At 39.8% G+C, this 12,260-nt stretch overlaps 1 protein-coding gene across 1 annotated transcript in view; it reads left to right on the plus strand.

The window, feature by feature from the left end:
- Positions 1-12,260, plus strand: part of prkceb (protein kinase C, epsilon b) — a 137,233-nt gene that overhangs the window by 68,779 nt on the left and 56,194 nt on the right. Inside the window, exons 3-6 of the mRNA XM_036573827.1 lie at positions 6,096-6,255; positions 10,931-10,965; positions 11,409-11,497; positions 12,042-12,171. Of these exons, the coding sequence (XP_036429720.1) occupies positions 6,096-6,255; positions 10,931-10,965; positions 11,409-11,497; positions 12,042-12,171 (414 nt within the window). The remainder of the gene's footprint in view (positions 1-6,095; positions 6,256-10,930; positions 10,966-11,408; positions 11,498-12,041; positions 12,172-12,260) is intronic.

A 12,260-nucleotide genomic window follows, 5' to 3' on the forward strand; every position in this document is an offset into this window, starting at 1 on the left:
AAATGAGACCAACCCTGACATCACACCCCCCCTTTCATGACCTGCAGTATATATAAGTGTGTGTTCTGTCCACTGTCTCTTCAAAAAGCATTTATTTTTATTAAAGAGACCCATACAAATGATCAACTTTGGAAACTGATCTAATTTCTAATTTCATTACAAAAAGTGCCTTAAGTGCATTTCATTATAAAAAGTGCAGCTCAGCTGAACTGGGATTTATAAATTCATTAAATTGAACCCATGAGAAATAATCCCGATCATACCCTGTCAGTGTAAACGACTGCTGCCTGTGATGAGAGATGGCAGACAGGTGGCTGAGTTTCATCAAATATTATTGTTCATTTTCAGTATGTATGATTTTCATTTTCACATCTCGGCTCTGCGGTCGTCGTCTGCAGCGCTGCAGTGCTGCCTGGCTGTGCTGCTTTTTGCCTTGGCAAACCTGCAGGACCTTTCAGGAACTATATACAGTGACTTTATTAATAACAGTATATGATAACTCGCTTGCCAAATTGGTACGACGTGTGCTATTGGTCTCTCTCTCTCTCTCCCTCTATGTGTGTGTATGTGTGTGTGTGTCTGTTCTCTTTTCTCTTTTTTCTGCCACTCTCTTCTCTGTTCTCTCTCTGTTTTTCTTTGACTCTGTCTCTTCTCTCTATCATTCTCTATGATTTAAATCTCTCTCCCCCCTTTCTCCCTCTTATTTCTGTCTATCTCTCTCCTATTTCTCTCTCTCCTCCCTTTCTCTTTCCTTGCTCTCTCTCTCTGTCTGTTCTTTTTTGTCTCTTCTCGCTCTCTCCTTTCTTTCGTTTGTCACCTTTCTCCTCTCTCTCTCTTCTCTCTCCCTGTTTTTCTTTGTCTCCCTTTCTGCTTTCTCTCTCTATCAATCTTTACTGTTTGTCTCTCTCTCCTCTATCTTAGTCCACTCTCTTATTTCTCTCTCTCTTTTTCTCCTGTCTCTCTTTCTGCTGTTTCTCTCTGTCCCCCCTTTTATCCTATTTCTCTCCCCTGTTACTCCTCTCCCTCTCTCTCTCTCTTTCTCTCTCTCTCTCTCTCTCTCTCTCTCCTATGTATGTATATATATATATATATATATATATATATATATATATATAATGTATATATACATATAAAGTACATAATACATGTAATGTATTAGGGATACGGGGGGTGTTCCCCACTGTTCACACTGAAGAAGAAAGTGCATCTCTGTCTCGACTTCACCTGTCATACAGTGACCACACAGTCTCTCCTCTCCGGGCAGCCAGGACTTTTTATATACTTTTTATATACACTGAGTCTGTACTTGGTCAGGATCTGTCTCTGCTTTGTATCTCGGGCAGTCAGGAGATACTCTTCCAGTTCATACTCTGTTTTTGGGGCCTAAGAGCGTTTTAGTTTACTTTGTGTTTTAAATTTCCCAGTGTTCCTGCTGTTTGTTAGGAGCTGTTAGAGAGTAAAGTAGTCTCTGAACCAGCTAACTAAGGGCACTCCTTTCAGGGTTCGGGTCTCGGTTCTGTAGCACCTTACAATGCAGCGTTTCTCTGGGACTTGTCTTCAATTGCATCCAGAAATGTAGTGATCTTTCTTGAATGTTTATTAACAAAGGAAATCTGCTTAACTTTGCCCTGCATGCATTGGTTGGTGTTTTTCTTTGGATTTTAAGGATCATCCTGCAGAATTCTGCATACTTGTCCCGTCTAGTGTAGCTGTGCTCACTGAGTGGACCCCATACTTTACTCCCATAAAGCGCAATGGGCTCACACTATCACACTATCAGATAGTTCTCACCAGATTGAGATGGAAATGTCAATACTGTAGAAATTCCTACAGATTTCTTAGAGTGCATGGCGAGCTTTTTCCTTTAGTGCAGGTAAGTGTACTGCATTGTGCGCTCCAAGGCTGCCCAGGTGAACTGGTACCTGCGTGCCTTACATTCCTTTATTAATAACAGTATATAATAGCTTTCTTGCCAGATTGGCACAGCTTGTGCTATTGCTCTCTCTCTCTCTCTCTCTGTTTCGTGCTGGGGTGACAGAGGGGCAGACTGATACAGTCACATGAGGGAGTTCTCAGGAGTGATCACTGTTCTGCTGTTTTCTACAGAGAGTGAGAGAGTACGAGAGAGAGAGAGAGAGGTCCATTGCATGTGTGTGTGTGTATGTGTGTGCGTGTGTCTGAAGGAAAAATCTAAAAACAGATCTCTGTTAATAATCTCTTAATGTCTCTGTAGCTTCCCCTGGACGACAATGAGATCAGATGGAAAGACAGCTGAGGCTTTCGCCCAAGTCTCTCCTGCTGCTCAGACATTTTTTTCTGTGAAAAAGTGCCCAGTAATCTCACACTTGTCTCCTCTTTATTTTTAGTAGACATCTCCATAAAGTCACACAGTGTGCTGAAATTTTGCCAAGATAGTAACCATCACATTTATTTGCAGCTGAACTAAAAACAGTAACTCAACTGTTTCTCATCCCGGACAAAAAGCCACTCTCAAATCAAATCAAATCACGTTCGTCACATCACATTTTGTGTATATACATTAGTGTACACCAGTGTTGCACCACTCCAATGTGCAGGTTTTGTACAGTAATGTAAGTTATAAAATAAAAGCTATGATATGTACAGTTGTACACATTGCCATATATGCAGTATGTGAGCCTGAGGTAGATAAATGAGATGCAGGGTACACAGGGGATATTATATATATATATATATATATATATATATATATATGGATAGAAGGTGTACAAGATGTCAGTCTATATGTGCAGGTATAGATTTGCTAGATAGAAGTTACAGTGAGATCACAGTGAGTCTGTTTGAGGTGTGGATGTGGTGTGGATCATCTGTGGAGATGATGATTCAGATGTAGTGACAGGCCTATAGACCGATACATCAGCACTACTGGCTGTTCTTTTTTCAGTGCATCGCACAAAGATGCGTGGGGCCGCACTGCATGGTGTCACGTAGCACATACAGCACAGAGTGCAGCTGCACCTCAGAGAATGAGTCACAGTGAGAGCGCTGATAACGTCAAGCTTAAGTTGCTTTTTACACTCTACTCTTATAAATTTATAATTTATCACTTAAATTTAAATTCTCAGCTGGGACGTGCTGAGAAATTGAACAGTGCTGGGAGTCACAGAGCTCCATTGCAAGGGCAGGAGTCGGTCCCAAAAAGAATCGATTCCTCGATTCTGTTCAGGAATTGAGAGTCAGTTCCAAAGCTTTTGGACTCGATTGGACAGTGACCCTCAGGTTTGCCCTAATGTGCATGCACACAGAAAGTGTGAGACATTCTGCTGTCACTGTCTAGACGGCCTGTCTGAAAACCACATCCTTTCACACCTCACACGTGATAGTCCAGCTGTACTTTACTTTAGACGAGGTGGAAAAGAAGTAAAATGTGAAAATTGTCAAAAGTCACATTTAATTAACATTGTATTCTTTATTTTTGCCAGATATCCTTCTCCATGTCTTGGTTCTTGGAATCAAGGTTGTTGTGTGGAATCAACCCTTGGAATCAGCTCTACTGATTCCCGTCACTTGGAATTGGCATCAGAGATGATTCCAATTTCAAGTGATGGGAATCAGTGGAGCTGATTCCAAGAGTTGACTCCACACAACAATCTTCAGATACTGCTCAGAATATAGCAGATACAGAGTGCAGCTGTACCACACAGAATGCTTTGCAGTGAGAGCGCCAATAACATCAAGCTCAAGTAGATTTTTACAGTCTACTCCTATAAGTTCATAATTTAAATTTAAATTCCCAGCTCGCCGAGCTCCGGTATAAGGGCTGGAGCCGATCCCGAAAAGATTCCAGACATTCAGGAATTTAGAGTCAGCTCTAAAGCTTCGGGCTTGGTTCCATACAGTGGCCCTCAACCCCTAGCTGCTGCGCATCAACGTCAGTGCCAGTGTGTGCACCTTCATTAAAAACAGTGATTTTGAATTTTTGGACACTGAGCAGGAGTGTGCCCGGTGTGCAGTGGCCTTAAGAGCTTTCTCAGTTTTGAAGCTGTGAATAACTATTATTATTTTTATCTGGGCCAGAAGCCTCATGTCTCCTTTTTTGTCTAATGATATGTCGATTAAGAAGTTATAGGAGAATCACCATTAAGTCTCCTGTGTGTGTTTTCTCTGCGGTTTAGTTGTCAGGTGAGTGTGTGACGGCTCTCCAGTGTGGTGCTTTTGTCACAGCTGTGCTCCATCAATCCATCGATCACTACCTCTGCATGGCTCTAGAAACACACACACACAGACTTAGCACAGGAGTTGCCTGCAGAACACAGTTTGTGCAGTTTTAAGCTGTGGAATGTTTAGAGCAGTATTGAGAGAGAGGGAGAGGGAGGGTAGAGAGAGAAAGAAAGTGGGAGAGAGAGAAAGAGAGTGGGGGGGGTGAGAGAAAGAAGGGAGAGAGAAATCTATACATCAGCACAGTGTTTTCTTTTAGTTTGCTTAATTTGGTAATAATTATATTGATGTAATATTTGTGCAGATGTTTCAGTGCCTGCATATAATGTATAAAGACACTGAGAAGTTTCTGCATTATGTGCTGGCACAAGCAGTGCAGTATAACATATAATGTGCTTTAAAGGCCTGCAGAATTCACATCTTAGGCCCGTATCCTACAACTCGTTGCCTTTTTCTTAGCTCTTTATGACATTTGTGTGGGTTTGTGCACAAAAAAACAATACGTCATTTTTTGCATTACCGTTTTCCAACATCTCTTTATCCTTTAGAATTAAACAGGGTCTTTCTGTTACTGCACCTTTAAGACTCATATATGTAAATGAGCTTGTTTCTGATTGGCTGCCTTGATTGTGCCTCATTCAAAAAGCTGTTTAGGCTCAAACTTATGACTTAAGTGTGAATGGGGGGGCTGGCTGAATAGAAGAGTGAGTTAGATATCGCTAACTTCGTATCTCCATTTTTGTCATTTTGTACAGAATTTGAAAACACCAGCTGACCTCTACAATGTGCCAAATTTCATGATGAACAGAACAACAGAAATGCTTCAGTTCCATTAACTTCCACTCAAAATTAAGAATGTTTTTTCCTTCTCCTGTAAAATTAACATTTTGGTGACACAAGGTGATGTCATGAAAGTTACTTTTTGAAACTTTAGCAGTGTTTACACACTACATCAAACTCTTTTATTTAAGAAAAAAGTGAGTAAAGTTTGATTTTGGGCCCTTTAAATGGCAAAGTTTACTTGTAGCTTCACATCACTTCACATCTTTTAGCTTGTTATTTCCTGCCATGTCAGTTTCAGTTAGGAAACAGCAGTCACAGCGTTTTGCTGGCTTGGAGCAGGGGTTTCCAAATTGATGTCAAAAAAATCAAGTCCCCAACCTTTCAATAAGACCCAATTGCACCATTCCGTAACCAAAATTACAGTTCATCTGCAGCGTGTTATGTCTGCTTGTCAGGGAGGCTGTGGCTATCTATGAATATTGTCAGTTTCACTTACCAGTTTGGTAAGAGGTTATTACGAGGGCTTGTAACATGTAGCTTTTGAACCTTGGGATGAGACAGTTCGAGTGTGCAGTGTGGCCGCTTCAGGCTTCAGTCCTTTTTATTGACCGCTTTTGTAGCACCACCTGATGGTGGCGATGAGAATTGCACTCTGTATTGAGGCAAGCCTTGTGGCTTTGATGAGCAATAAAATCAAAATTTTCAGTCTTATGCTTTTCTCATTATATACAGTAAAACACTTACGATGATGTTGTCTGGTCTGATCTGTGACAGGGATCTGTTCATAGAGTGAAATAGAGTTATGTTTTCTAAATATGATGTTATGACAGCGATTCTTAGTATAAGTGGCTTCAAAGTGAAGAGTGATCCATTGCATGCTGTTTTATTCAGCCGACACATAGAGTCGGCTGAAAAAACACATTCTCTGCCAGGGCTGTGCTGGTTGTCCTCACACAAAGATTACTGTCAGCTTTTATTGTTCTCGTAACTTAAACCCGACTTATCTCTACCTTAGACTGCTGTAGGAGTTATTATGAGGCCTCTGTAAGTGTGGACCTTGTGGAGTCTGCAGTTTGTCATGCTGGGTGTGTGTGTGTTTGTGTGTTTATCAGCAGGCGGCTGTGAGAATGAGGAACGCGTGTTCCGGGAGCGCATGCGGCCCAGGAAGAGGCAGGGCGCGGTGCGGAGGAGAGTGCATCAGGTCAACGGACACAAGTTCATGGCCACCTACCTGAGACAGCCCACCTACTGCTCACACTGCCGCGAGTTCATCTGGTGAGTGCAAGGCCTCCTGGGTCATTCAAGGATAACGCAGACTGTCCGTCAAATGATGGGTGTATGTTTGTAAACCCCTTTTTTCAAATTTGTATGTACTATTTCTACCCAAGCACTCTCCCCAGTTTAGTCGTGATCAGTCTGCCTGCTAGGTGTGCCTCCCCCATGGCCACAAGTACATCATGAGTGGGGCATCTGGAAACAATGGAGGGCCAGTGTATCCACACACCACAAAAAAGGCTAAACAGCCATGTATTCAGAGAGAATCAACAGGAGAGCCACATTTATCGTTAAACATGCTCTCTTAAAAAGTAAAGATGCATCGAAAAATGATTCGTGGTTCAAATGTTGCAAAAAACAGTTGCGCATAAATACAATATATCAGCACAATTAACTGTCTGTCAGTTCTTCTTTCAACAAGAGTTGTATTGATGTGTCCACTTAACACATTTGGAAAGCAGTTTTTTGAGTGTACTGAGTGAGATTCTATAGAGCAATGCCATAGAACAGGCGTCGGCAAGCCAGATGTTAAGAAGAGCCATTTTGACCTTTCAACAAAAATCAAACCACCTTGAGAGCCTCAACATTTTATGTCCATTTTACCGTTTTGGCTGTAAATATGTCTCAGTATGTGCTAATGTCCTAGTATAGGCTATTATTAAAACACAAACGAAAACACAGGCTTACCTTGCTCTGCTTTAAGCTTTAGCTCAGCTATAGCTGCTTTTCTCTCATCTCCAGCAGGAAGCTTTTCCTCAAAAGTAGAATAGTTTTTTTTTTTACGAGGCTGGAATCAGCTTCATGTTTGCAGCTTCTGATGCTCCAGGATGTAACTGCTGCACCATTTAAGGTGGAATGGGAAAATTTGAACTAGAAGCTGGCAAACGGGTAACTGACTTCAGCTTCGTGACTTTTTAGTGTTTTACAGTTTCTTGTTGCAGATTAAACGTATCAGGAAGACAACTGAGCTCTTATGAATGCAAATAAGTCTCCAAATTTTCATTGTTCATCTTTCTCTGTGCCTTTTTGTTAGCTACTAGCCATGCGAGACTGTTTTCTGCATTGTTTTGGTGACCAGCAGTCTGCGCGGCAACCTTCAAGTTTAAAGGCTGGTGAAGTAGCAGTTATACATTAACTCCAGCATTTAAAACCATTTAGTGTTAAACTGTGTTGAACGATCAGCAGAGCTTTATTTTACTGTAAAGGAGGATTATTTTATTTTTACCTAAATATCTAGCTCTGCTATGGAGCTGCAACAGATCAGTGAAAGAGCCGCATGTGGCTCCAGAGCCGCATTTTGCCAAGCCCTGCCATAGAGGGACTGCTTTTGGTTCCATAAAGAGTCTTTCAATGGATTATTCTTTAAAGAATATTTGTTTAATAGTAGATGTGAATGTAAAGAGTCTTTTTGGAATTAAAGAATGTCCACAGGATGTAAATGTTCTGTAATAGTTCCTAGAACTGTACGTCCAAGCTAAGAACCTTTTAGGAACCTCTAGTTTTAAGAGTATAGCAGCAAATTGCCTCTCAAACAAGGCTTCATTATCAGATAATGTAGTAATATTCTCATATATTCTCGGAATGTGAGATGGGGTAATTGTGAAGGTACTGAACTGCAGAGGTAACACTGAGGTATTTTTACAAGATATGATGCCACAGATAATGTACAGGTTCAGCTGCTTACAGCTTCTCTGACACCATGAAAACACCTGATTTGCATGTCGAGGCCAGTTCCACATAATGAAATACAGTTTACCTTTTTCCATTAGCAGAGTTAAGGACATGTCCTTTACCTGTTGGAATGTGTGTGGCCTGTTTACATATTTTTTCAGTCCATAGCAATAAATTATTTTCCAAAAATTCCTGCTCTGAACTCTGTATAGTCAAATTACATTGATGCAGACACAGTAGGAAATGTCTGGTCTCCAGCAAAGTCTTTATAACTTTAAAGCTGCATTTCCAATTATTATTTAGAGCTTTCATTATACAGAGAAATAGCAGGATGATATAGTGTATATATGAGGGAGAGAGAGAGAGAGACAGAGAGAGAGAGCAGGTTGAGCAGGTGAGTTCACATTAAACTGAACTCCTGCTTACAGACTTTTTCTAAACTCTGAAACTGTTTGCACAAGACAGTGCCAGTGTGTTTACTGTGTGTCTGTATGTACACTGCCATCTGTGTGCAGTCCGGCTGAAGCCTCAGTCAGCATTGTCTTCCCAAGCCGGAATCTTCATGGCTCGCTTACGTTTAGCGGACTGTGTTGCCATGGCGACAGTGGGAAAAGCCCTCAGGCCAGGGGAGGAGCATACAGTATGAAGTTACTGAGTACATTAGGCACACTCTCCATGCTGAAGCTTCCCCTGTATGTATTAGAGCTCCCTTATATTCAGCGTATATGCACTGCCAAGTGCACCACTATGAACTTCTGGTGGACCAACTGTGCTCTGGAGAAAAAAAAAAAGATAAGCTCCTGGCTTGTAGACTAGTACTTTATATTGATTTTCAGTTTTAGTGGCATCGGTAGATAACAAGCTTTATGTCCATGATAGCTTTCTCTTCCATATAAAAGTGGTGTCCTTGTTGCCAAGCAGTTTTTATTGTTTTAATTGTATTTTGTGCACTTTGCACACGGTTTCCAGAACATTAAGTGCAAACAATGGATGTCATTTGAAAAGACAGTTCAAAATACATTAAAACCAAGGAAACAAGGTGAATTCAGCAAAGTGTTTTGGTAAATGCTCCAGGGAACCAACATAAAAGATATGGGTTATTCCCATACCATTGCACTGGTGAACAGAGTATGAATATTGATATGTAATATTATTGATATGTGATAAGTGTAACACATAGCCTGTTATATGGAAAAGCGTCACTAAGGTAACTTCACTGACTGTAGCAGCACTGACAAAATTACTAAAGCCTGAGCTTTTCTAGTGTGTCTTTGCATTCATGTTATTTTATTTGAAAATGATTTAATGTTTCATCAGTGACATCACTGACACAATCCTTTTTTCAGTATTTTAGCCAAACTTATCAAAAAAAAATACAATGAGATTTGACTGGCCATGGACCTCTCAGAGTTAGTCTTTGTCCTTTGAGATATCCATACGAGAAGGAATTCAGAGACCTTCCTGCTTTTAAAAGCACCTGATTTCCAATAGAAATGGCCCAAAATGACAAAATAGTCTTTTACATTAACATATATCAAAGTTGTGAATGTTTTTTCCTTGTACTATAAAGATATCATTCTAGAGATAAAAGGTTTTGTTACAACATTTTATGCAAATTAAGGATCATTATGTATTGTATATGCAGTTTTATGCAAAAGTGTGGGCACCCTTTGGTTAAATTACATATTTTATTAATGAAAAAAAGTGAAAATATACATTTTCACTCCACTGACAAAAGATCTTCGGGACAAGATTTATTACCAAAATAAAATTATATTTTTAGATTAAAAATCATATCAACATAGGACAGACAAAAATTTAACGCATTTTTACAATTTGGACAAAATTGTTTCACGTAACAATAAAATTCCAGCATCTGCACAGTCACTGCTTTGCCTAATTTAGGAATAGATCAAAGAATACATATATGTTAACCTTCTTTATAAATGTGTTAAACAGCACTGAGTACTTATATATAATATTTTATTTGGATATTAAAGTTCCTGGAACACAGTTAGACATTTTTTCACCTAAAGTGTTTTGTTATTAGTACAGGGCTTTACACTTATAGGAACCTTATAGCCATCTTGTCCGTTTTATTATAACTGATCAAGTTAGACTTTAGTTGAATTTTGTCTATATCTAACATGATTACATGTAGTAGTTTTATAATATAGAACCTGTAGGCCTAAAAGAAATGAGCTACACTATTAAGTTTGAATGGCTGCAAGCTTCTTTATGTCACACCGCACAGAAGTATCTATATGGTATGACACCATAATAGCCAAATGTTGGTAACTGTATACATGCATGACTATTATTAAAAATCCTGCCTTACATATAATGATAACTGTTCCAGGCCATGGTGGTCATGACCATTTTAACTCTTAAAATATAATGATAAATGATCATGGCTATAAGAAGCGTGTGCCACTTTACCTGAAAACCGTGCTTATTCAGGTCACTTTACTTGATGTCCCTGCCTTGGGTAAAACCCCCAGTCACCGTTCTGTGCTTGATGCACTAATAACAGCACCACACACACTATCATGTACCATGCCACCTCCATGTCAGTGTCACTGCTGTGCTGAGAATGGTTCACCACCCAAATAATATCTGGTTAACAGCGGTCCTGTGGTCAGAATCTGACCAATAATTAACCCTTCAAACGGACAGGGCCACCAGCAGGCACAAGGACTTATTACACACTTCTGTAACCTAAGAATAACTCGACCAGTTTGCACTGAAGTCCATGTAGTTACTGAATAATAAGCCTTACCATGTAATAAGCCTTGGATTTTAAGGGGTCAGTGGAGTAGAGGATGTCAAGACTACAGTCTGTAATTGTAAGCCTATATATTGGACCTCTAAGGAAGGTGAACCTCAAAGTAGATCCACCTTCTCAAAGGTCAAAACTAATAAAGTGGATGGTGAGTGTATGTCTATGGTGAAAACATGCTCAATCATAAAGTAAATAAAGACATTTCTCTTTGTTTCCACACAGGGGTGTTCTAGGAAAGCAGGGCTATCAGTGTCAAGGTAAGGCCTGTTATATCCTGTCAACTACACATTTATCTCTGCACTCACTTCATCTGATACATAACAGAAATAAACATATCATCACTAACATATCAAAACCCTAATAAGTCATTTTTTTGTCTTTAGTTTGTTACAACATTCAGAAATACCAGCTGCCATTTAACTTCTGTGAATACAGCATAATGAGTGGAACAATAGAAATGGCCCAAAATGACAAAATAGTCTTTTACATTAACATATTTCAAAGTTGTGAATGTTTTTTCCTTGTACTATAAAGTTATCATTCTAGAGATAAAAGAGTTTGTTACAACATTGTATGCAAATTGTTTTTAAGGATCATTATGTATTGTATATAAGGTGTGGGCACCCCTTGGATAGATTACATATTTTATTAATGAAAAAAAGTGAAAATATACATTTTATTCTTTGTTTTTCATGCTCAGTGTGCACGTGTGTGGTCCATAAACGCTGCCATGAGCTCATCATAACTAAGTGTGCAGGCCTGAAGAAACAGGAAGACATGGCGGAGGAGGTGAGAAACTGTGACTGTCTAGATCATTCACGCTGTATAGAACATGCTCCCTGACGTTCTTTAAAAAAATAGTTCAATTAAGAGTTTTACTGACATGACTGACCCCGTTTGGAGCCCGTATTGTGTAGTGAGAGCCCTATTTAAGTTAAAAATGCACAAACAAACAAAAAACAATATGTAATCACTTCATCATGTAGAGCTACCCTGTTGACTTCTGTGGTGATACAGTTTTACCTTGGCAGAATGTGGATGCTGGTAACTAGAAGAAACGTTTGATGGCAGTTAGAAATGAGAACTTCATAAATGTAAATAATACGCCTTATTGGTAACAGCGTAGCAGATTTACTAGATGTTAAGAAAAATGTTGAGTTTAATATCAGTGGATATTTGTTGCAAATGCAGGTAGTGCTAGTTTATAAAGATGTTGTTTAAGTGTTCTTTTCTCAAAGAGTCTTAATGTAGTCAAAGAGCTGGCAGCCTTGATGACAGCAAATTTCGTGCTCCTGATCCCTCTTTGTTGTGTGTTCTTGGTCGCCCCCTGCAGGTGGGCTCTCAGCGCTTCAGCGTGAATATGCCTCACAAGTTCAGTATTCACAACTACAAAGTCCCCACGTTCTGTGACCACTGTGGCTCGTTATTGTGGGGGCTGATGCGACAAGGGCTGCAGTGCAAAGGTGAGTGAAGCGATGAGTTAGAGATGGTAGAAGTCTGTGGCGGGTTAAGAGCTTTGTGTGGAGCTGCGCGTTCAAATACATCCACTCAG

This window comes from Colossoma macropomum, unplaced genomic scaffold, assembly GCF_904425465.1.
Source record: "Colossoma macropomum unplaced genomic scaffold, Colossoma_macropomum, whole genome shotgun sequence".
NCBI lineage: Eukaryota > Metazoa > Chordata > Actinopteri > Characiformes > Serrasalmidae > Colossoma > Colossoma macropomum.